Below are 22,581 nucleotides of genomic sequence, written 5' to 3'. Positions count from 1 at the left end.
GCTCTCCCTCTGCAGAAGGAAACAGGTGGAGTGGGGGGTGGGGCGGCCACGAGGAAGGGGGGCGTCCTCCGCACGCGGCTCTTCCTCCCGCAGAAGCTGCCGCCTGTGTCCCCGGAGGCTGAGGGCTGAAGTGGCCGGGCAAGGGGAAGCGGCAGTGCAAGCATCAGGGTCTGGCACTTTTTAAACATACACTTAGGAGCACCCCGCGTCCTGAGAGGTTTCAGGTAGGCCCTCCCGGTGTGGCTTCCGGGCGCCCCCCGGAATTCCAGAGAGCAGCAGGGAAGAGCCGTCTGGTGGAAGGCTGTTCGATTCTGCAAAGATTCACCGGCGATGAGAACCAGGTTCACACATCCCTCCCTTCGCCCCAGACTAGTTTTCACAAGTGCATTGCCTGATTCCAGAAGAAGACATCGTCTGGAAAAAGTGGGCAGGAGACGTCCACCCGTGTCCACTCTGAGTGCTGTGGTCTGGGGCTTCGCGAGGACCAGCCGGCTGCCCGCGTGTCAGCAGGTGGGCTCTGGAGCTGTCCGTGGTAGAGGGGACAGCCCGGGCCACGGCCGCCTCCCAGAACCCCACCGGACGCGGCGTGCGGCGTGCTGGGCACAGACCGGGTCTAGGCCCCTCTAGCTTCATATGAAGGAAATGGCTTCGGATTTCGTACGTCGTTTCTAAATCCTCCTTTTTCTACCAATTCATTTTTACTGCATTTTAGAAAGGCCCGTCCACAATCAATGTCAAATAAGAACCCAAACCCCTGACTGCTCACGGCGGACTCCTTGGAAGGCACGGCCTGCACAGAGAAGACGAGAAACCTCTGTGTCAGTTTCCTGGGGCTGCCCGGAGTCAGCACCATCTAGGGGTGAGGAGGGACGTAGACCACAGATTTGGACGCTCCCGTGGTCCTGAGGCCAGGCTGACACCCCTGTGTCACGGGCCACGCCGTCCGAGGGCTGTCAGAGGACCTGGGCCTCCGGTTCCTGGCGTCCCTGGCATCTGTCATTCCTACCTGCGTCTGTCCACACCTGGGACCGAACCTCCTCCTGGAAGGACACTCGTCACACACCAGGGCCCACCCTGATGGCCTCATGTTTGGTTGGCTGCCTTCCCCAAATAGGGTCCCCTTCTGAGTTACCAAGGGGTTAGGACTCCAGCAGATCTCTGTGGGGAGCGAGGCACAACCTAGCCCATAAGAACCTTCGTGCTCATCAGCCTTCTTGATGTTTCCTCCGAAGATTAGATTGATTCATTCGAGAAGACCGTGCCTCACTGTGAGGAAGGGCTTTGGGGCTGGACGGGGTGAAAATCCCCGACCCACCACGCGTCAGATGAGTTACACTAAACTCTCCGGAGGCCACCTTCCTGCATGGCAGAAGGGAGACATTCCCAGCTCCGGCGTGGTGCGGGCGCATCTACACCAGGTGTTCTGCACAAGTATGCGTACGCTTACGCATGAATGTACTACCACGTAGACTTAGGTGAAATCAGATTTCATTGCAAGTAATTTGCTCTGACACTATGAACACATACCTTGAAAATATTTTAAAATAACTGTTAAATTTTTACATCTTTTCCAAAAGAAGTTTTACCAGTATCAGCACTCATGAGCTTAATGGTCTCTTAGTGGCTGCCGCATCGACTCCTGTGACAAAGATTCATGGCCTCCTGGTGGCCTGCAGCTGAGTGAAGGAAGGGACAGGCCAGGTGCCAGCATCCCGCGGAGTGTGATGGAGGACAGCGGGAGGGAGGCATTCAGTACAACAAGGCATCACCCTCCCGTGGACTGGGCAAGCTGTGGTCACGACTTGCTCTAGAAGGTGAAAAAGACGGGTCTCGGTTGTCCCGTTCAAATCAGGGGCTCCAGGTATCATCCTACGCCGGGGGCGTCTGTAACATGCAAGTCCGGGTGACGTCAGCAGCACGCGGTCAGTGCGCGCGTACAAGTCCCCCTCCCTCGTCGGCAGTATTTCGGGGGACGTAGGCGCGTACTCTCTCGAGTGTAAATTTCTCAGACGCTGCTAATTAGAGACTTGGGAAAACTCAAGACACGAGGGAAAGAACTTCACAATATTCAAGATGTAGCTTTCCCAACAGTGTCAGTGGCCCCCAGTCCATCAGAGACGAAGGGGGCCGTCGCGGTGGGGAAAGGGGAATTTTAGGGAGCCCGGTGGAGGAGACGGCCTCACGTTGGCACAGCGTGGGCAGACGTTTTACATGAAGCACGGAGTGTTGTTCCCACACCCACGCAGGCTATTCTAATTAATTTTTCATGCCAAGGGACTCAAAGTACTTTGTAGCAATTGGATCAATTCCTGACAGTTAGTGGAGTTTAATTGCTTTTTTTTTTTTGGAAGGCAGGAATGCATAAACTCTTACGGGCTATTAAAACCTTTGGGGGAAATTATATGCTTTCTGGTAACAGCACCAGTAGGAAAACGGTATCTCACGTCCTAACAGGGCTCAGAACTGGTGACTCAGTGACAGCCATGTACCTCATCTATGTCTAAGCCCTGCGCGTGCATGAGGAGCCCAGTCTGGGGGAGTCCAGAACTGGAGAGCTCGAGTGCGTTTGCTGACAGTCATCCGGCGGGGGGGACGGACTCCAAACAGGAGAGAGGAGTGCAGTTGGCCTGTGCCTGCACTTAGGACACGCAGCGCTGAGAGCACTGCCGGAATCACCTCGGTGTGTCCCCGCCGGGGGGGAATAGTCACGTCCCCCACCTACAGAAGTGGAGAGCGGAGCACGGAGAGGTCAGTTCTCTTGTTCAAAATTCTCAAGACTTGCAGATGGTGGGATGGGGCTCTGAGATCCAGCCTGCCGAATTCCAAGGCCGTGCTCTTGCGGTTTCTCCACGCAGCTTCCAAATGGGGTTCAGAGTCCCCCAGGCCTGGAGCGCAGGCTGCATAGACCCCAGCATTCAGGGGGTTGCCGACCGTCCTACCCAGGACAGTTATGAGTGTCACTTACACTCTCCACAGCTCTGCCGTGATGTATTTGTACATTTCCTCAGAACTGCCGTGCACGATTTGGCTCTTTCTGAGCCGTGGAAAATTGAAAATAGTAAAATACTATTCTCGAAGTACTCTTAAAATAGATGTTATTGAATGTTTAAGTTAAGTCCGTCTTCTTGATGTTGTTATGTTCCACGTTCGGTTTCAGGCGCTCTGGAGGTCCCTGTAGTTTGACGGAACTCATTAAGTGAATGGATCATTCCTCTACAATTCCCATCGACCATACTGGGGCCCTAGTATGTTTTTTAAAATAAGACATGTACAGTCTGAAAATGGATGGCGCTCCCCACACACCTTATCTGCCAGATGGTGTAGGGAATGGATGGATATTTTCAGTTAATTCATTTACTTTTTCTTTCATTCAGTAAACATCTACCGAGAATCTAGAATATGGCAAGCGAAGCGTTGTGAAGTGAAAAGAAAAACTAATTATGACACATGACTGAAGTTTTCCGAGTGGTGGAGGAGATGGGCCAGTACTTCACTGGCAAGAGTACCAGTGGTTGGGGAAAGCTAGTGGCCACTGGCCACTGATCTGTACAAGTGTGTGGGGAAGCCACGCGGAGCTCTGACTCTGTGGGTCGGCTGAAAGCTCCTCTGAGAAAGCCCGGGAGTGAGGCCTGCAGGCCCAGCTGGGGAAACGGAACTGTATTCCAGGCGTCTCTGGTCAATGGGGAAGGGTGAGCTAGTGACACGGGCTCCACGTGAAGGTGAACAGACATCACTGAAAAGACCCCAGATTTTGGAGTATTTCTGGAGTGAACAGAACAAAATTCACATGGGCCATGATGGGAATGATGTCAGCCCCCAGAAGATGTTTCTGCTAGAGTTAACCAATGATGTAAAAATGCGTACCCCAGTGGTTTGCTTGGTTTCCGCTGCCGTGGATCCAAATCCTGGCGTGTTCTGGTTGGCCACTGAGTGAATTCAGGATGTTCTCATAGTCTTAGCCCTGGTCTGAAATCCAAAAGCCTCCTAGCACAGTAAGCTGGCAAAGACTGTCAGAAGCAACACTTGAAACAAAGCAGAGTCTGAGGCCCTCTGTGCCTGTGGAAATCTAATCAACCTTATTTTGCACAAAACCTTTAAAAATAGCATTGACCCTGGGGGCCCGGTGTTAACTAGAACTGACCCCGGCAGGAAGCAGCTGTATGCAGGAATAAAAAGCCGCTGAAGTCAGTGGAAATGTCTTCCCCGTCCGTGGGCAGCTCTCCGGGAGCTTGCTGTCCGCTTTTCCCTGAGGCCCCGACAAGCCGGCCCGGTGGCTGCAGGCGCAGCCGGGGCCGAAGGCAGCTGGGGATGCTTGAGGCCACACTGCTGGACACAAGAAGTTTCCGCGTTTCCTGCAGCGCGATGAACGTTTTTCTTTTTCATTCTGGAATCTACAGGCGACAGGTTTTCAATCACTGCATATGTCAACAACGCGTGTCTCTAATTTCCCGCACAAAATCCACGCACACTCCAGCCCATTATCTCAGGGTTTGGCAGAGGATGGGCGGGGGAGGGGCAGCTGGACACAAAAGAGCGTGGCCTCAGGCAGAGACCCCCGCGCGCCGGCGGGAACCTGGTTTCGCTTCTTGTGGGGTGGCTGGGGGGTGCAAGCAGTATTCACGAGGCGCACCGGGGTCCACCTCGCCGTCGGCGCCCCTCCGCGTGGGGCTGTCGTGGGTACCCAGGCGGCGCCGCTCTGCACGCCCGGAGCGCCAGCATCTGCAGGAGCTGCCGCGGCTGCGGAAAGGGTTAAGCGGGCGGCGGGCGGAGGAGGGCCCCGCGCGGAGCGGCTCCGTCCCCGGAGCGGGCAGGGGCGGCGCGGGCTCGCGCTCCAGCCCGGAGGCTGCGCGCCCGTGTGCACGCGCGCCCGGCTGAGGCTGCGGCCGCTCCGGCCCCCGCGGCTCGAAGCCTGGGCGCGCTCGGCGGAGCGGCTGGGCCTCCGAGGCCGAGGTGAGTGCCCAGTGCCGGGCCGCCGCCGTCCGCCCCGCGGCGGGCTGGGGGAGCGCGCGTCCCGGGGGCGAGGGCGCAGGGGGACTCGCCGGGCGGGCCTGGCGGCGCCGGAACAGCCCGGGCGCTCTGGGGAGCGCGGGAAGGCGCCGGAGGACCCGGGGCGCTCGCTGGCGCGCGGGAGGCGGCGGAGGACCCTCCGGGGCGCTCGCGGGGGCGCCGCAAGAGCCGGAAGACCCCCCCCCCCGGGCGCTGGATGGCGCGCGGGAGGATGCCGGGGAGCCCGCGGGGCGCTCGCACAGGTGCGCGGAGGCGACCGCCCCGCCTCCGGCGCTCGCACAGGTGCGCGGGAAGAGGGCCGCGCGCATGCGCGCCGGAGACCCCCGACCGGGGCTCGGAGTCCCGGCTCCGGTGGGCGCGGGGGTGGCGGGCGCGTCGCAGAGCGGCGAGGTAGGGGAGGGCCCCGAGGACGGAAGGCGGGGGCCGAACGCCCCCGGAGGCGCAGGGTCGGGGAAGCCGAGTGGCGAGGGGGTGGCTGCCGAGCTGGGGGAGGCGGCGGGGGCGGCGGGGGCGGTCCTCCCCGGCGGAGGTGCGGGCAGAGGGCGGGCGGCGGTCTCGGCCCCGGGGGCGCCGGCGTGGGGGTGGGCGGCCGATCCGCGAGGACTGCCCCGGGAAGGGGGTGCCGCGGGTGGGGCTCGGCAGCCGCGCCGCGTCCCGAGGACGACGAGCCCCCGCGCTGCCCTCGCGGTGACCGCGGGGGGAACAGGCGCTCGGGGAGGGGCGTGGGGCGCCGTGGCCACGTTTGCTGCTGGCACGGCCGGGGTCCGCGCGTTCTCGGGGGCTGGCCCGGGCCTGCGCGCTGCGCCTCGGAAGCGCGCGGGTCGTGGGGCCGCAGGAGGCGGGAGAGAGGGCCCTCCGGGACCGGGACCGGGACCGGGACGCGGGGAGACGGGACCCACGTCCACGGCGCGTTGCCCGTTCTCCTCGTTCGGCCGCTCTGCGCCCTGTGGCCGCCCTTGAGGACCCCGAGCCGCCCGGGGTTCGCCGGCCTCCGCCGCGGCTCGTGGGGGCGGGGGGCTTACCCCGGCACCGAGCCGGGCCGCCCGGCGCCTCCGCTGGTGGCCAGTGCGAACGTGCCCGACATCACGATGGGGCGACATCACGATGGGGCGGCGGGTGCGGGCTGCGAGCGACCGGCTCACCCACGCCGTCGCCCGGAACACGTCTGGAGGGAGTTTCGGTGCCAGCCTCGCTGCCCGCCCCGTGGGCACCCCCACGTGCTGGCGACCCCTGCCTCCTGCACGGCCCGCGCAGTTCTTGCGGGGAGGGTCCCTAGCTCTGGAGGGACTGCGTCCATAACGTTAAATCAGGGGAGTTTTAAATAATTCTACCATCTCTTAATTTTCTACAAAACCATATTTTCAAACTCTACCCCCCCCCCATATTTATTCTAAGGGCAAAGAAAAAGAACAAGCCAGTTTGGTAAGACGCTGCATTTCTGCTCAAACCACTAAAGGCTCGTGACCAGCAGGTCTTAAACTCTTGTTCATCCCACTGGAGCATCCAGGGAATGAAGGGTTCGCCCTGTTCCCAGCCTGTTCTCTGGCCACTTCCCTCCATCTCATTAAGTGGCAGCTACTCAGACTCTAATTAGGAACTCCTAATGGATGCCAACGGTGCCCTTGAGCCTTTCATCCTGAGCTAATGGCGTCCTATTATTAGAATACCCCTCTCCTTACCCCAAACCCACAGAAGACAGCTTCCCCTGCCTTCAGATTTCTGCCAGGGACCGGCCATTGTCTGCAAATTTATGGTAATTGTTATTCCAACTGTCTCTTCAGGGGATAACTAAGCAAAAATTTTAATGAGATTAAAAGTTTTGAGCTCTTAGTGTCAACTGTGCAGACATTGCTGATAATATAATTAGAACACAATGAGAAGAGTTAGAAGATTTTGCCTGTATTTAAAGCAGTCTTGGTTTGGGAGGGGAGAACAGAAGTGGAATCTTGTGGATCTTAGCCTCCAGGCTGGGCAACTCTGTATATGGCCCTCTCGCCTTTCTGATAATCTGGGCATTCGTTCAAGAAAGGCCCTACCTTGACCCTCTGACCGCGTTGTGCGTTAGCAGGAGGGTGGAAGGATCTGGAATTGTGGCGATCTTTCTAGACAGTCCCCCTTGCTTCTGACTTTACTTCCGTGGGTCCCCATACAAGCAGCAGCATTGGCACTGGGAAGGTGAAGGTCTCTTTTTAGCTTAAAATACACCTTTGGAGTCTTTGTTCCTGTACCAAAAAACAGGCTCTCCAAGCTCTGAACGCCTCCATCTGGAATCATATTTCTGTTGTTTTCTAAATGCCAACAGCATAAATTGCTCAGTAAGAAGAGCTTTGCAAGGCATCTGGAATCACTTAGGCAGCTGCAGTGCCCCCAAGCTTCCCTACATCTGAGCTGTGTGACCCATGAAGATGGCTGCCTCAGTGGGCCTCGGAGGTGCCCGGCGGGGCCTTCTGCTTGCAGATCAGAAACCCGCTGTGCCATTTTGCACATCTGCCCCTGGTGACTTAGAGTCATATCTGCTCTTCTCTGGAGTTCAAGCGATTACCGTCTCCACTGTGGCCCTGACTGGGGTTTTTCTCTTGCAATTATTATAATTATGCTAAAATTATAGTGTCCGTATCCAGTGCATATTTGCAATATAGCTCAAACAGAGCAGCAGTAACTTTTGGAATAAAATAAAAACTTCTAGGAGTTTATCTTTTGCCAAGAACCTGGCTCCTGCTAGAAAGGATATTAAAATAAACAGTGCCTTGGAAGTTGAAGCCATCCTATTTCTTGTGCAATGGTTGACCGATTAAAAATTAATTTCCTTCTTTTGCAAATAGTTTTTGAGTGACTCCGTGGGTCGGGCACCATTCTAGGTGCTAGCAATAGAACGGCAAGTGAAGTAGACTCAGTCCCCACTTCTTGCGGCCGAGACTCTACAAGGTGAAAGGTGGTAAGCATGGGACCGTGTAAGTTCACCTGTAGTAACAACCCACCTGCTCTGAAGGAAAGGAATAAACTACGAAAGCATAGGTCAGAAGGATGAGAGTGCCTAAGGAGAGTTCCAGGGGAAATCATATGCAAAGGCCCTGTGGTGAGGAACAGGACACACAGAAAAACTGAAGGAAAGCCAGGGAGGAGCACCTAGAGCAGAGTCATAATCTGTAACTTAATATAATGTTAATCCTCAATTAATTGTGTTTTTCCCTTTAAGTAAGCTGATGGGGCTTTATGCTTTAGGATTTGTTGGGAGTAGGATGTGGATTAATTTTACAGAACCGAGACCTACTGAATCATAAAGGGAAATCATGAAGAGGGATGATCAGTGCCAGTTTTAACGCTCTTATTACTGTTGTATGATAAAGTCTGAGACTGGAATCCTTTGTGTGTGTGCTCCCTGACCCTACTACCTTGGAGCCACCATTGCCTGTTGCTTTCACGGTAGCATTTGTCCCCGGGTGGGGTGCTGGACATCACTCTTGTCCCCTCTGGTCAGTTTCTCATGCCGTCGTCAGGTGGTCATTTACAAACAGAGCTGACATGGGGGTGGTTAATGGCTTCCCGTTGTCAAAGCTGCAACCCACAGTTCTCCATATGGGCTGTGAGAGCCTTGGCTGTGACACCCTTAAGGGTGTCCCTTAAGTCCCCCATGAAGGCATGTGAAACTGTAGCCCCTGTGCGATGGTATTTGGAGATGGGGCCTGTGGGGGCCATTGGGTCATGAGGATGGTGCCCTCCTGAACGGGGTTAGTGCCCTATTGAGAAGAGACAGGTGTGAGCCGCCCTCTTTCTACCCTCAGCTGTGTGAGAACACAGCAACAAGTCGACCAGTGGGGAGGACCCTCAGCCAGCCATGCCGGGCCCCCGATCTAGAACTGCCCAGCCCCCAGAGCAGTGAGAATTCAGAGTCTGTTGTTTACAAGCCATTAAAGCCATGGTATGTTTGTGATAGCAGCTGGAGCAGACTAAGGGAGTGGCTTCAAACCCATTTACTCAGGTCTACAGTCTGAGTGGGTCTCCGTGGGGCAGCTCAGCTCTGTGCCACTGTGCAGGACATGGGCTGGTCTGAAGGATGAGAGCTGGGACCACCCTGAGGCTCTTGGTCTCTGGTGTCTGGGCTCCAGACCGGCCTCACGCCATCAGGTGGGGGCTGGAGCAGCTGGGGCCCCGGGAGCCTGTCTGTCTGTCTGTCTCTATGGCCACTCCGGGGGCCCTCCCCTGCCCAGCAGCGTCTGTGTGCAGGAATGCTTCCATGCTGGGGCACGGCTCCCCAGGACTGTGTCCCGAGCAGATAGGGTTGTGTGAGCCCCCCCTTTCCTAAACGAGGCTTAGAAGTCACGTTGCGGCACTTTCCGCAGTTTCCGGCCTGCCTGGGTCACGGGAAGGGAACGTGGCCCTCCCCTCCTTGGAGGAATGCCCGCTCCTTGTGAGGAGATCATGCTGGGTGGGGCGTGTCCGTGGGGCCATCTTTGGAAAACACCGTCTGCCACACCCCATCCACACCCCATCCTCTCGGCACTAAATCCACATCCCTCCCATGTGCAGTGGCACGACTCCCGGTCCAGCCCCCAAATCTCACCCTGCCATGGCCTCAGGCTCAGTCCGCACGATCTCATCGGGGACAGCAGGCCCCCTGGGCCCTAGTCCTTGAGCTCATTCCTCATACAAAGACGCCCACACCGAGGAGAGGCGCTGTCTGCCCCAGACATCCAGCGGCCGTGATGGGCAGGGATTGGACTACAGCAGCAGAACCTTGTGTTGGAACCAGCAGGGTGTCCGTGTTTGGGCACAGAGAGGTTCACTTATGGGCAGGTATCGGCCTCTGTGATCACGGGCTGGCCGGTGTGCAGTCCACAGGCCGTGCTCCTGGCGAGAGCCCTTCCACAGAAGAGCTGGTGTGGCCGCTGGACCCTAAGGCCGTCCAGAGCAGGATTCTCTCTTCCTGGGGGGTCTCAGCCTTTCCTCCGCCCCAGCCTTCAACCGACTGGATGAGGCCCCCTGCACCGTGGGGGATCTGTCTTAGCCGAGTCTACGGATTTAAATGTGAGCCCCTCTAACCCGTCACGTTCTCAGCAAGTATAGACTGGTGCTCGAGGGAGCGTCTGGCCGCGGTGCCCAGCCACGTGGACACGGAAAATGCATCATTGCAGGCACTGTCCTATTCCCAAGCCAGGCGGGGAAGGTGCACTGCAGCCGGCGGACGGGGTGGTTCCTGGACCAGGTTCTAGTCTCATTCCTGGGCATGACTTTCCAGCGCTCTTGGCTCTGCCCTCTGGATTCCTGGCTCTCCCTTCCCAGTTCTTTCTTTTCCATAAGAAGTGGCCAGTGTTTGCCGCTGATGGTTTTCTCAGCCCGTTTCCTGTTTTCCTCCTGTGCTGTCTGGGGCCCACGCAGTAGCTCCTCCGGTGTGGTGGGCTGACAGGCCTGGCGGGTTTTCCGTGGCTCTCTTGGCCTCGCGCCAACCGACCAAAGCCCTGCCTGCAAAGGTCACGTCCCCGGGCCTTTGCCACCACTTTGCCCCACTGCCGTGGAAAGTCCTGAAAATTCTAAAAGCTGTGGTTGACTGAGTCTGCCATCGAGAGCATCCGAGCAGCTTCACTCTGGTTGAGCGTCCCCCCCGCCCCCTGCCGATATTCGGAGGCTCTCACAGACGGCGAGTGCCCCTGGATGTGATTGTTTCCCCGAAGCTCCTTTGCCGGTCGACAGCCCTGCAGCCCCCACCAACAGGAGCCGGTTTTACTTCCAACCCCGGCCCCCGAAAGGCTTGCTTCCTTTATGTGTCTCCCACATCTCCCTTGAGAGCAAGGAGAACACCTGCCTCACCCCTGCCCCCCTCACTGGATCAGAGCTGCCGAGGGCGACCCCAGCAGCAGCCCGCGAGCCTCTGTGCCGGCGGAGCGGGGGTCCCGGAGCGCAGGCCTGGCCACCCCACGCGCCCTGACAGCGGTGGGAGCTGCGGGAGTCGCGGCTCCTGGCGGTGCCTCCGGCCGAGCCCGCCGCCCCACTCTGCGGCAGTGTGTGCTGCAGCCACCCCTGCACGGGCGCTCCGGGTCATTGCCGACTGCCCCCCACCAGCACAGCTGCGTGTCTGCGGCTCCCACATCTGGGCAGCGTCATGGGGGGACGGCTCTCCGGGCCTCCCTCCGCCGAGGGCAGCGCAGGTGACCTCTCCGAGGGGTGCTCCTGCTTCCAAACCCCGGGCGGGGTGCCTGACACGGGGCATGGCAGGTTGTCCGTGCGGCCTCTCCCCCGGGACCCTCCGGTGTCCCCCATGTCCGCACGGTGGGGCAAGGGTCCGGGGTGCGAGTCCTCCGAGGGGGAGAACCAGGACCAGCTGTACTGCCCTTTGTCGTGCGGGCTCCCTTCCCCGTGGCGGCGTCGGGTCAGGAGGACCGACGCTGGGGGTCAGCCTCACCTGCTGGGGACAGCGCGGGATGAGCTGCAGGGGCGGCCCCCTCGGGAGGGACCACGGGCCCCCATGATCCGCCTGTGCGTCCGTCCAGCTCCGGCTCCTCACCGTCCACCAGCAGCTCCCTCCATGAGGGGCCCAGGGCCTGTTCTGCCCTGCCGGCTTCCTCTCAAGGTCTGCTCTGCCTGTTTGCCCCCAACTACACCGCTTCCTCCGGGGAGGGTCCCTGGGTGGGCCAGAGCAGGCCTGTCCCCCCACAACCTGTCCCCTGTCTGTGATCATTCCCTCGGTCCCTGGTTCTAACGGCTGGGGTGTGTCTGTCACGGCCCTGCCAGGACTAGGAGCCCCAGGAAGCCAGTTCCGGACCTGCCTCCCCCTGAGTCACACTGGGTGGTCAAGGGGACTGATGTGGGGTAGGCGTCCCTGCTGCGACGGGAACCTGTGTGCCAGGATTCCTGTGTCCTGTTCCCTGTGCTCTGCTTGGCCTACGCGTGGGCCTGGCATTAGTAGGCTTGTATTATCAGACGTTTGTTGAATGACTGTGTGACTAAATGATGAAAAAGAACTTGACCCTGATGAAGAGCATGAGGCAGCTCAGGTGTAGAGGCCTCGTCTGCCGGGGGACGGTGCTCCCGTGTCCTCACGGGGGTGGGGTTCGTGGTGCAGACGGGAGCTCTGGTCCCCCATCCTGGGCAGCATGGCCTGTGTGGAGTGCGTCTGGCAATAGCTCACGTCACACTGTGCTGGGCGCGGGCTGACCCCTGTGACACTCCTGCCCTTCCAGGGCAGACGGGAGTCCCGCGGACGGAATATGGACGTTGGGCTAAATGGTTCTGGCTCCGGAGTTATCGTTCTCAAGAAGGCAGGACGGAAAGGACAGGCTCTTCCCTCCGTTTGTGCGGACAGGCATCACCAGGACGCGTCTTAGTGCCAACGCTCGTCGTGTTTACTCCACTGTTGAGTCCCTCTGGAAGGTTCCACATTTCGAGGAGAAATCCTGAGAGAGGACACAGGCCCAGTTGATGTAGCAAAGGCTGTGACCCACCGACGGGACCCCTGGCTCAGGGTGTGTCCACACGGGGCTCAGGGCTTTGTAGGGGCACTGCAGTCCAGAGTCTCATGCTGCTTGGACGTGGCCGTGGGCTGTGGGTTCGTGGTGGCCTTGGTGTCTCCTGACCCAAGAGTGTGAGCTGAGAGGCACTTGTCCTGCACCTGGAACCCCCGACCCGCGGGGTTGGGATCGGCAGCGATCAGGACGAGGCTCGGAGACAGGGCAGCGCCCTTGCCCGCTGCTCCTGCTCTTCCCGTTCTCAGGGGCTCCAGCCCCAGCAGATGAGCACCGGGGGACTGCCGGGCTGACCCCGCCAGGCTGCAGACCACACCCACGGGTCGCCTGGGCAGTCTGCTGCACTGTCAAGGGATTTGTAGGCATCTTGAGAAAGAGTTGGATCTCAGACATTCCTGGACTCGAGATAGGGCCTGGAGGTACGGAAGGCGCAGGAGGATCCTGGCTCCAGCCCAGTACCGCGTGCCTTGGCTGTGGGGCCCTGCGTAGTGCCTTGACCCCAAGGACTCTGTTTCGCTTGTTTCTGGGAAAGGCAGGGAGCCGGTGCTCTTGGGGGCCCCAACGTCCCGAGCCTGGGAACAGGTTCTGGGGCTGGAGGCTCTCCGGTTCAGCAGGATTTAGGTTTGCATGTTTTCTCTGCAAACGTGCGGCCCAAGTCACGCCTAAGATTTAGCAAAATTTGACTCTTAAAAGTGATGCGTCATTCTCAGGACAATGTTCCTGAAATCCTGGCCCTTAGGAGGGTGCGATCCTTTCTTCACTGTATGCCCGTCCGCTCAGGGGCCCGGCCGGACCCAGCGTGGTTTTATTTCGTACATGGACACACACATATGCATGTGCTCACATAAGTGTGTACACACGGGCATGAGTGCGTACACACGTAGACACAGAGGGGCGTGTGTGTGAGTTTTCTAATCCTGACGGTAGTACACCTCGAGGAGAGGTGGTTCGAAGACACCAAAAATTATGAAAAAAGAAGTCACACATCCACAAGGCTTTTAGACTTTTTGGCACTTTTCTCAGTGTCTTTGTTTTTTTAAAAGATTTTACTTATTCATTTGACAGAGAGAGAACATAAGCAGGGGGAGGGAGAGGGAGAAGCAGGCTCCCTGTCGAGCTGGGAGCCCAATGTGGGACTCCGTCCCAGGAGCCTGGGATCGTGAACCGAAGGCAAGTGCTTTACGACTGAGCCGCCCGGTCCCACCAGGCGCCCACCTCCATGTCTTTCTTAGTGTGTTTCCCCTGTGCGCGCGCGCGCGCTCTCTCTCTCTCTCTCTAAATGGCATGGGCCACCTTGTGATCTCGGGCTTTAAATTCAGCATCGTGAGGGAGGCCTTTTCCCAAATGCTTGGAAACCCTGAGAATGGTTTTTCGTGATGGCACGGGACTACATGCAATTGAGTGGTAAAATCCCCCGTTCATGAGTCCCATGTTTTGCAAATGAGATGCTCTGGAAAGTCCTTGTCCTGGAATCTGCTTTTCCGGAGCAGTTTCCATCCGAGGCGTGGAGCACCGTGGCGGTGCTGGATGACCTGTCCAAGCGGCCGGTCATGCGGGAGCCGTGGGGACCGAGGGGACCGTGCAGGTGCTCCCAGCCTGACCCGTGTCTACAAGGTTGGATACACGGTGCTTCAAAGCCCCCTTTTCCACTCAGCAACTTCCCGCGTCTTCACGGAACTCCGAACCCTGGGCAGACGGCGGGGGCTGCTGCCCGGGGCTCACGGGCTTGCTGGGAAACCGCAGCCCCCGCAGTTACTCCGATGGCTCACTGCGGTTGGCGTTTGCCAAGTGCGACGGGATTTGTTTGTTTTTCCCCCCAAAGTCACCATCTTTGCGAGGCTGCAGTTTCCTCTCTCACCCCGAACTCCCCTCACGTTAGCTTCAAGCTCAGGCGGAGAAAACATAGCGCAAATGGAGAGGTTGGCGACTCGTTGATGAGCACTGTTCCTCGGACGGTCAGTGCTGGCAAAGACAGCCGGGGAGCAGGCGCCCTCGGTCGGCCTCCGGACGGAGCTGCGAACCTTCCTCGCGGGCGCTCTCCTGGCGACCCTGCATGGCCGGACGTGGAGCGGTCCCTGCTGCGCCCCCGGGCTCGGGCACAGCCTGCCGTCTCCGCGGGATGCGGCGGCCCCTGTGCGAGGTCAGTGAGCCGTTCAGCTGCCTCCGGGCGCCCCGCCGCGGCTGGGAGCACCCCGAGGTGAGAGCACTCGGGTCCACCGCAGGGTCCCTCCCCGCCATCTCTCTGCCGGGCGCCGTGCGGGGCCCACAACAGGAAGGCCGGTTCTGCGCGTCGGGCCGGGTCGCTGTGAGCCTTGTCCCCGGGCCTCGCGGAGTCCGCGCTCCTGGTCAGCAGCTGCCGCGGCCCAGGATGAAGCTCCCGGGAAGTCGCTGCCTCTGTGCGGGGCCTGTGCAGATGTGCTGATGCCCAGGCGCGGCGGGAGGGGGACCATGGACGCTCTGCGCGGCGCCCGAGCCAAACCAGAGGAGAACAGACGTGGGAGAGAAGGGGTCCCTCCTCGTCAGCTCGTCCCAACAGCCGTGAATAATGAGTGACATTAGTGGAAAAGGCACTGGGTTGGGACTTTTTTTTTTTTCCCTTAAGATTTTATTTGAAAGAGAGAGTGTGTGTGTGTGGTTGGGGGGGGGGGGCAGAGGGAGAGGGAGAAGCCGACTCCCGCCTGAGCAGGGAGGCTGAGGCGGGACTCGATCCCTGGACCCTGAGATCAGGACCCAAGCTGAAGGCTGCCGCTTCACCGACTGAGCCACCCAGGCACCCCAGGCTTTCACAGGTTTTAATTAAACTCTGTAGGCAACTGGTGTGACCTAGGACAAGGCTCCTTAATAAAACCAAGGGCTTAACTTTAAAGATGACAAAAGGTGAGCTTTTATTTAATTTTGCCATATTTCAATTCCACTGGAACTTTAAGCATCTTGAGTAAGTTACTTAACGAATGAGTAACAAATAAGTTACTTAACCTCAGCACTAGGAATGAAGCAACTTAAGGGGATTCCTACGCTGCAGATGAACCTATTACTTATGTGTGAGGCTGTGGCTTCCATCAATTTTTAGGACTAAGCCGGACTCACTAACTGATAAATACTGGCAGCCATTTATTTGTTTATTTATTTATTTTTAAAGATTTTGTATTTATTTATTTGACAGACAGAGATCACAAGCAGGCAGAGAGTCAGGCAGAGAGAGGAGGAAGCAGGCTCCCCGCTGAGCAGAGAGCCCGATGCGGGGCTCGATCCCAGGACCCTGGGATCATGAGCTGAGCTGAAGGCAGCGGCTTAACCCATTGAGCCACCCAGGTGCCCCCTGGCAGCCATTTAAACACACAGAACAACATCTCAAATTATCAACTGTGAAATATTCCAAACATCATAAACAAGGGACGCCTGCATGGCTCGGTCATTAAGCCTCTGCCTTCGGCTCAGGTCATGATCTCAGGGTCCTGGGATCGAGCCCCGCATCGGACTCCCTGCTCGGAGGGAATCTGCTTCTCCCCTTCCCGCTCCCCTGCTGTGTTCCCTTTCTCTTTCAAATACAGAAATAAGTAAATTAAATTTAAAAACAAAGCAAAACATCATAAATAATGTAATAAGACGTACACAAGTATCCTAAAAAGATGTCACGCCTTCTTCTTTTGCCCTTTATGCTTTAAGAGTAAAGGAAAATAAATGATACTGACTTGGTGGGAGACCCCATTCCTTCCTTCCGTCTTGGGAAGTAACCTCTGGACCCGACATCTGCCACCGTCTTCTTCCCAAAACACAGTGTTCTTTTGTGCGTGTGTGTGTGTGAATGGGATGACAAACCACCAACCCTCAAAAATGCAAAATTGTGTTTTTGAAATGTATTCATAGAGATACATGTAAATCTAGTTCTTTTTTTGTGGTAGAGTAATTTTGGCAGATCCAAAATCAGTCTAAAAGCAACTCCGTGGATTCGTATTGTGTAAAAGGACACAAGCCATCCTTCTCACTCCCAGGACTGATCGTGTTACCGCCAGGTCACCCTCCGCTCCCTTCTCCACCAGCCATCAAGGGATTTCCACTGTCAAGGAGACATTGTGGCTCCATGGGCGTGACAGGTCCACTGACCTGCAGAGCCCCCAGTGCATCCCGCCTCCTCCTGTTTCTAGAACTGGTCAGGCTTGTTTCCATCGCAGGATTTCCCCTCTGCTGGGCTCTCTGGTGCATCCCATCTCACCGACACTCCGAGTCTCCTCTCGGGTTCAGTGTGCGTTCCCCGTTCTCAGAGGGGTCTCTCCTGATCCCAGGCTCAGAATCCAGTCCAGCCGTCACTGTCTCTCAGAACTGTGTGCGTGTCCTTCATGACACAACTCTCATTCACTCGGAACTCAGAGAATGGCTGCAGGCTTGCCTTCCTCCCTAGACTGGGGCCTTGGTGGGGGCTGGGACCACATTGGCTGGGTTCCTGGGTGCCTCCTGGTCCCTGGTGCACTTCCGGCTACACTGTAGGTGTTCCGTAGACGTCTGCCCAATAAATGGGGAAAGGAATGAAGATTGCTAATTATTTGTCAACGTTGAGGTATCCATGGGGATTTCACAGGTCGAATGACTGAGAAAAACTGGGATTTATTTGGCTCAGGTCGTTGCTCCTTTCTGACCCCAGCTTTCCATCCCTGGGGGACACTCAGTTTGATTTCAGCAGATGTGCAGAACACATTAGCTGCGGGAGAGTCGGGTCTACCCACACAGACTGCTCAGCATGGCATCTCAGGGCGAGAAAGTGCAGCGTGGACTTACCATTCAGGTGCCTCTTTGCAGATGCTCTGCGATTCTATCTGTAACCTTAGTGTTGACGCCGTGTGTTTGGCTAAATCTGTAATTCTTGAATCTGGACCCACAGGGACAAACGCTTCTATTGCAACATAATCTGAGTGTGTGTCCGAAGGGACTTGAGCAGACGGTGAGCTCCTCCACCGTGGCCACAGTCTCTGGAAGGACCGCGCAGACATGTCCGTTCAGTTCTGCTAGCCTGGGACTCGGGCGCCCACAGGACCGGGGGTGCGGTGGCGGCGGCCGGCGATGTCGGCTCTCGCTGCAGCGGGGAACACGCGGCGCTGCCTTCAGCTGCCTGCAGTGGCCCTTCCGTTCCTGCTCCCCTTCCCGTATGGTCATTACGTCACCAGCAGAGGCACGTCTTGTGCGTCCTGGAGCTCTAACGTGCTGTGTATCTCTGAACTCTTGAATTAGGAAAAAAAAAATAAACCATGATCTGACGAAGAAAGCAGAATAGTAAATCCGTTCAAACAAGCTTTGACCTAGCTGTCCACCTGGGTTATTGTAAATTTTATCTCTCTACACGCTTCACTCCCTCCCGGCAGGCAGTAACGGGGGACGGCCAAGGGTGCGGACACAGAGACCCCCTCACTGTGCGGCCTTTGGCACAGCAGGCGAGAGCTGCCTGTGGAGTGGGGGGCTCAGCTCCGCCAAACACGGCACCTCGGGCTGCCATCCCAGGCTCCCACCAGCTTTCTTGAATTCCTGCCCAGCAGGAGGCAGTCCCTGGGGACTCGGTGGCCTGCTCACAAGGTGAACAGCTAGAACAGTCTTGGGCGTTGTTTGGGTCTGTTGCTAAGTTTTTTGGTTTTATGAGACTAGTCACTGGAGATTTCTAGGCATCAAGCATTTTCTCCTTTACTAAATCAAGGCCCTGGTGGTCGTCCTGCTAGTCCTCGTCCGTGAGTCACGAGCGCGGACCACTGAGTTGCCGTGCTGGCGACAGGGCCGGTCTGGACACGGCTGGGATGGTCGACGCTCGTTCGGGCCTGGTCCAGGCTGTGTGCGGTGCTGGCCAGGGCGGGAATGCCCACTTGTGCACGCTTCCCGGGGGCAGGAACTGTGCCGTGCTGCGTTCTTTATAAACCCAAGGCAGTGCTGTGACGCAGGCTCCGGTTTTTGGTTAGGAAGACTGCAGTTTCCAGGGAGGGGAACCCCACGCAAGTCAGCTCATGTGACAAATGGAACTGATTAGCTCAGGGACCTCGGACGCCCCAGCATGAACCTGGCTGGAGGCCGGGCTCGACCCAGGGGCCTCTCCTTCCGTCTCCCAGGTGGTGCTGTGTGAGCCGGCTTCCTTTTCTAGACTGAAGACCAGCCTGCCTTTGACTTCTGCCCCACTGAGGCAGGGCCCTTCCTCCTCCTGCGTCAGCTGGCAGGTTGCCGTGTCCCGGCGGCCAGAGACCTGACCTGAGGCCGCGCTCTATGGAACAAGGCACGGGGCGTCTGGTGTCTCGGAACAGGCAGCTCACTGCCTGCTTCACGGGCCTTGGACTCTGGACTTGAACAGCTCTTACGTAAAGCTTTTATTCGGGAAATTCCCGAGGAGTTTACTTGTTCCCATCATCTCCTGCTGAAGATTCGCCCCCTCAAGTTACCGAGATCGTAACTCCCCTAATAACGCCCGCGAAAGCGCAGGTGCCCGCTCACCTGTCTGCTTTATTCCCAGCTGGGGTGCGGGGCTGCCAGTTTCTAGGACCCCGTGGACAGTTGTCCTGGGCCACGGACGGGGCTCAGGAAGACGTGGAGGCTTCGGTCCCCCCAGCATGCGGATGCCGCTGAAGTCACCTTCCTCACAGTCAGCACTAGTGACGGACCCGACGCTTCCAGACACATCGGGCCTGGGCTCCCGGTGCTGGCTCCAGTTCTGGCTCTGGCCCTAGGAGCTGTGCACTGGCGGCATCATGCCATGTGGGGGAGGCTGCCCCTTCTCCTTACCTCTGCTGCGCAGCGGAGCTCACGAGAGCAAGGCCCTGGCGTGTCTGTATGGTCGTGCCCCCCGCAGAACCTGCCTGGGGCAGCCCCACGCCCGGGATGGAGACATTAGCCATCGCGTTCTAACTACCCCTGTGCCGTCAGGCCACGTCACAGCTCATCTGGTCTTTTAGAAAGGTCCTTTGTGAAAACAGAATTCTAGATTGCCGTCGGGTGGAATAAAGCCTAAGCGGTGTCACTCGGTCTACCAAAGGGCAGCCGCACTCCTGAAATTATCCACAGACTATGGCACCAGCCTCCCCATGGGCTTCTGAACTCCACGGGATACACGGCCGGCCTGGGCTTCAGGGCCTCTGACTCACCGCGTCTCTCCCTGCTTGGAGCACATTACCGATCTCTCGCAGGCGGACTCCACGGGCTCCACTTCCCACGCTTCTGAGACCCCACACGCCCCTCGCTTGCCATGGCCGGACAGCGGCGTTACTGGGCCACATTTCTGAACGAAGATATATTTCGTGACTGACGCTTCCCGTGGCCAGCTCTGGCCTCGGAAATGCTGCTCCCGGTGTTTGGACGGTCCTCCTGCAAGTCTCTTCTGCGCCGTGATGGGTACCCAGGGAAGGGGACCCGGGCCCTGGGGGTGCCTGCAGCCTGGGCGCCTGCTCCGGGCCCCTCCGGAACTGCCCACTCATTGTAACGGGGGCCCGGAGACGAAATCATCTTGAAAAGCAGTGTTTGTATGAACAGCTGACGCAAATCAACGCGTTCTGTAACCAAACAGAATTCCCGAGGCTCCCTGCAGGTTTCTGGGGCTCTACGAGAGCTCCTGCACTTACGGCTTTCTCCGCTCATGAACCTCACGCTGACGATTGGCTGTTTCCTGGGAGAACAGGATCTTTCTGGCGTTGGGGAAGGCGCACGGTGGGCCCGGTGCAGGCGCCATCCCCGGGGCCTCCGGACCTAACGGGGTGGATGGCGATGTGTGTGGAACAGGCTGGCTGGGGCACGCACGACACAGGAGAGGGACTCCTCACGAGCAACAAGGTCCGCTGCCTGTTACAGGAGCTCAGACGCTCCGGGTCTATAAACAAACACGTTTTTTCAAAAAGCCGACCATAAAAATTTAAAACGAAGAGTCTTTTAAACAACCTATATTATAAGGAAGCCTATTTAATTTTAAATAAACTAATATCCACTTTAGATACATAAACAGTGTCCATCTTAGGAAATCATACAATCATTTTTAAAAATAGTCAAGAAATTCATGGAAAGAAACTTTAAAAACTCAGACCCCGGTGACTTGGGATTGTGTTGGTTTCTCTCCTGCTCCGTTACGGGCCTCGCTCTGTCTCTCTTTTCAAACACAGCGGGCCAGCCGTCAGCTTGGCGAGGTGCCCCAATCACAGCTCTTCTCTAGGTCTGCGGCGATTTACGTGAAGACAACCTTGAGGGCTTAGGTTTTTATTCAGTCTGATGTCAGGTCAGCCAAAGAGCCAGGAAGTTCTGGGACTCTTCTCAGGCTACAGAAAGAAATAAAAGACTAGGTCGGTCCTCTGAGGTCCACCGTCTTGGGCGGTGCACAGACGTGTTAAATAAAGAACGAGCCTCCTCACAGCCGGCCCCCCGAGTTTCTGACATCCGGGTTCACACACGCGTATGCACGCGCCCTTTGACCTCTTGCCCGTCTCCCCCACCCCTGACTCGGACAACCCCTCTTCTCTGTATCTGTGCGGGTTTTACTAAGATATGTCAATACACCTTAGTTTCATCAGACCTTCCCCGGAATGACCTCGCGGACAGAGTGCCGCTGCCTCCCGGGGGCCACGTGCTGGGGTTCTAGCCTTCGCCGCTCGCCCTCACTGTGCTCCGGGGTTCACGTCCATGGCCACCTCACTGGGCGCGGCGGCTGGGGACAAGGTGGATGGCGCAGAGATGGTGTCGCAGCAGGGCTGGGCCACAGCTGAGTAAACACCAGAGCGAGTCTGTCCTGCTGGCTTCTCCGCGACCCACATGCCCCAGTGGGCCAGGCGTCCCGCTCGCTCAGCACTTCCTCCCCTGGCCTTTCGGTGCACCCTGGCCATGGCCTTCCGTGCAGCGGCTCTGCCGCGGAAGCTGCCCTTCAGGATTTCTGGAAAAGACAGAGGACAGGAGAGGCAGAGAGAATGGAAGGTTTTGCATTTCCAACTTGAAAACACGTCTGCTAAAGTAATGGGAAAGCGTTTTTAGCAACCCAGCAGCAGGAGGCTAGGGGCGAACAGATAGACATGCTCAACTCTGAGCTGCTGCAAGGCTCAGGGGACCGTCTTTGGAAGGACAGTCTCAGGGGACAGTGTTTGGAAGGACAGGCAGAAATCCGGAGACTTTGGGGGAAGCTGATTAAGAAACGCCCGTCTCGTTCGAGAGGCCAATACATCCTAGCTAGTAATGGAAAATGGAGCTGTGTTTGCTGTTTTTCTTGCCGGTATGCCCTTCGTTAGGAAGCTAGAACACAATTTGACTCTCCCCTCATGTCCATGCTAGGACTGCTAAGACCCCTTTCAGGCTGGGGAGTCTCAGAAGGTTTTGCCAGTTTAGGGAAGATCATATTTTATCCTTCCCTTGCAGGTGCTCACATCTGCCTTACACATACTTTTTTCTTGGTTTGGCTTTTCTTTGGCTGCATGTGGGCTATTTGGAGAACTGCTTCTCTGAGGTTTTTCAGAGGCTCGTTCCGAGAGCGAGGGGTTCAAACAGATTCCAGAGCTGAGCCTCCGAGGCCAAGTCCACAGAAGTGTCTCTGCTCCTTCTCCAAATATTTGGTTTTTAAACCAACTGGAAAAGACTGTAGGAAAACTGTCACATAGTAGTAAAATTAGTAGGTTCATTGTGCTTTCCACTGAGCATCCTTTACATACACATCCCATTAGGCTGAAAATAGGAATTTGTTGACCTTTGACTGCCTTTTTTTACCTATAAAAAAGGAGTTTTGTTTGGATCAACCCGATGTTTTTATTTTTTTAAAATAATTTTATTTTATTTTTCAGTGTTCCAAGATTCATTGTTTATGCACATACCCAGCGCTCCGTGCCGTCTGCGCCCTCCATAATCCCCACCACCAGGCTCCCCCATCCCCCCCCCCCCCGCCCCCTCCCCTCCAAACGCTGAGAAACCGGATGTTTTTAAAGCTCTTTGCCTGAACCAGGTTCTCCCTGGGCCTCACAAACAGGGCAGGAATAAGGAGAGAAAATAATCCCTAAGTTGATCTCTTTATCTTCTTCATCTGACTCTCCAGCAGTGAGGAGTCACTGTCCCCTTTCCCATCCACTGTGGGTCCCCTACTGTGGCAGTGGTGGGGGAGTGTGGCAGACCCCACTGACACACGGTGACCCCGCTG

The 22,581-nt window shown here is 57.2% G+C and overlaps 2 protein-coding genes and 1 long non-coding RNA gene across 6 annotated transcripts in view; 1 reads left to right on the top strand and 2 right to left on the bottom strand.

Moving 5' to 3' along the window:
• KBTBD11 (kelch repeat and BTB domain containing 11) overlaps nucleotides 1–22,581 on the top strand; it is a 33,634-nt gene that overhangs the window by 4,330 nt on the left and 6,723 nt on the right. The window contains exon 1 of one of the 4 annotated variants that reach the window (XM_059156290.1): nucleotides 4,836–4,950. The exons of 2 other annotated variants lie outside the window; for them this stretch is intronic. The gene's annotated coding sequence lies outside the window, so the exon portion shown is untranslated. Of the gene's footprint in view, nucleotides 1–4,835; nucleotides 4,951–5,302; nucleotides 5,398–22,581 lie in introns of those variants that run through there. One more of the 4 variants, XM_059156291.1, reaches the window with a different exon arrangement.
• On the bottom strand, nucleotides 4,542–6,107 carry LOC131820397 (basic salivary proline-rich protein 2-like). The gene has a single exon (XM_059155972.1). The coding sequence runs from the start codon at nucleotides 6,105–6,107 to the stop codon at nucleotides 4,542–4,544; it is 1,566 nt and encodes a 521-aa protein (XP_059011955.1).
• Nucleotides 20,422–22,058, bottom strand: LOC131820604 (uncharacterized). The gene is made up of 3 exons (XR_009349712.1): nucleotides 21,838–22,058; nucleotides 20,998–21,336; nucleotides 20,422–20,728 (listed from the first exon to the last, which is right to left on the bottom strand). It is a non-coding gene; the product is annotated as an uncharacterized LOC131820604 (long non-coding RNA).

The sequence above is a fragment of the Mustela lutreola genome, chromosome 18 (genome assembly GCF_030435805.1).
Source record: "Mustela lutreola isolate mMusLut2 chromosome 18, mMusLut2.pri, whole genome shotgun sequence".
NCBI classification, from domain to species: Eukaryota; Metazoa; Chordata; class Mammalia; order Carnivora; family Mustelidae; genus Mustela; species Mustela lutreola.
Note: the sequence above shows the minus strand (reverse complement) of the source record. Positions and strands in the feature narration are given on the sequence as shown.

Coding starts and splice junctions, on each gene's coding strand:
- LOC131820397 (XM_059155972.1), bottom strand. CDS start 6,107: ATGTCGCCCCATCGTGATGTCGGGCACGTTCGCACTGGCCACCAGCGG.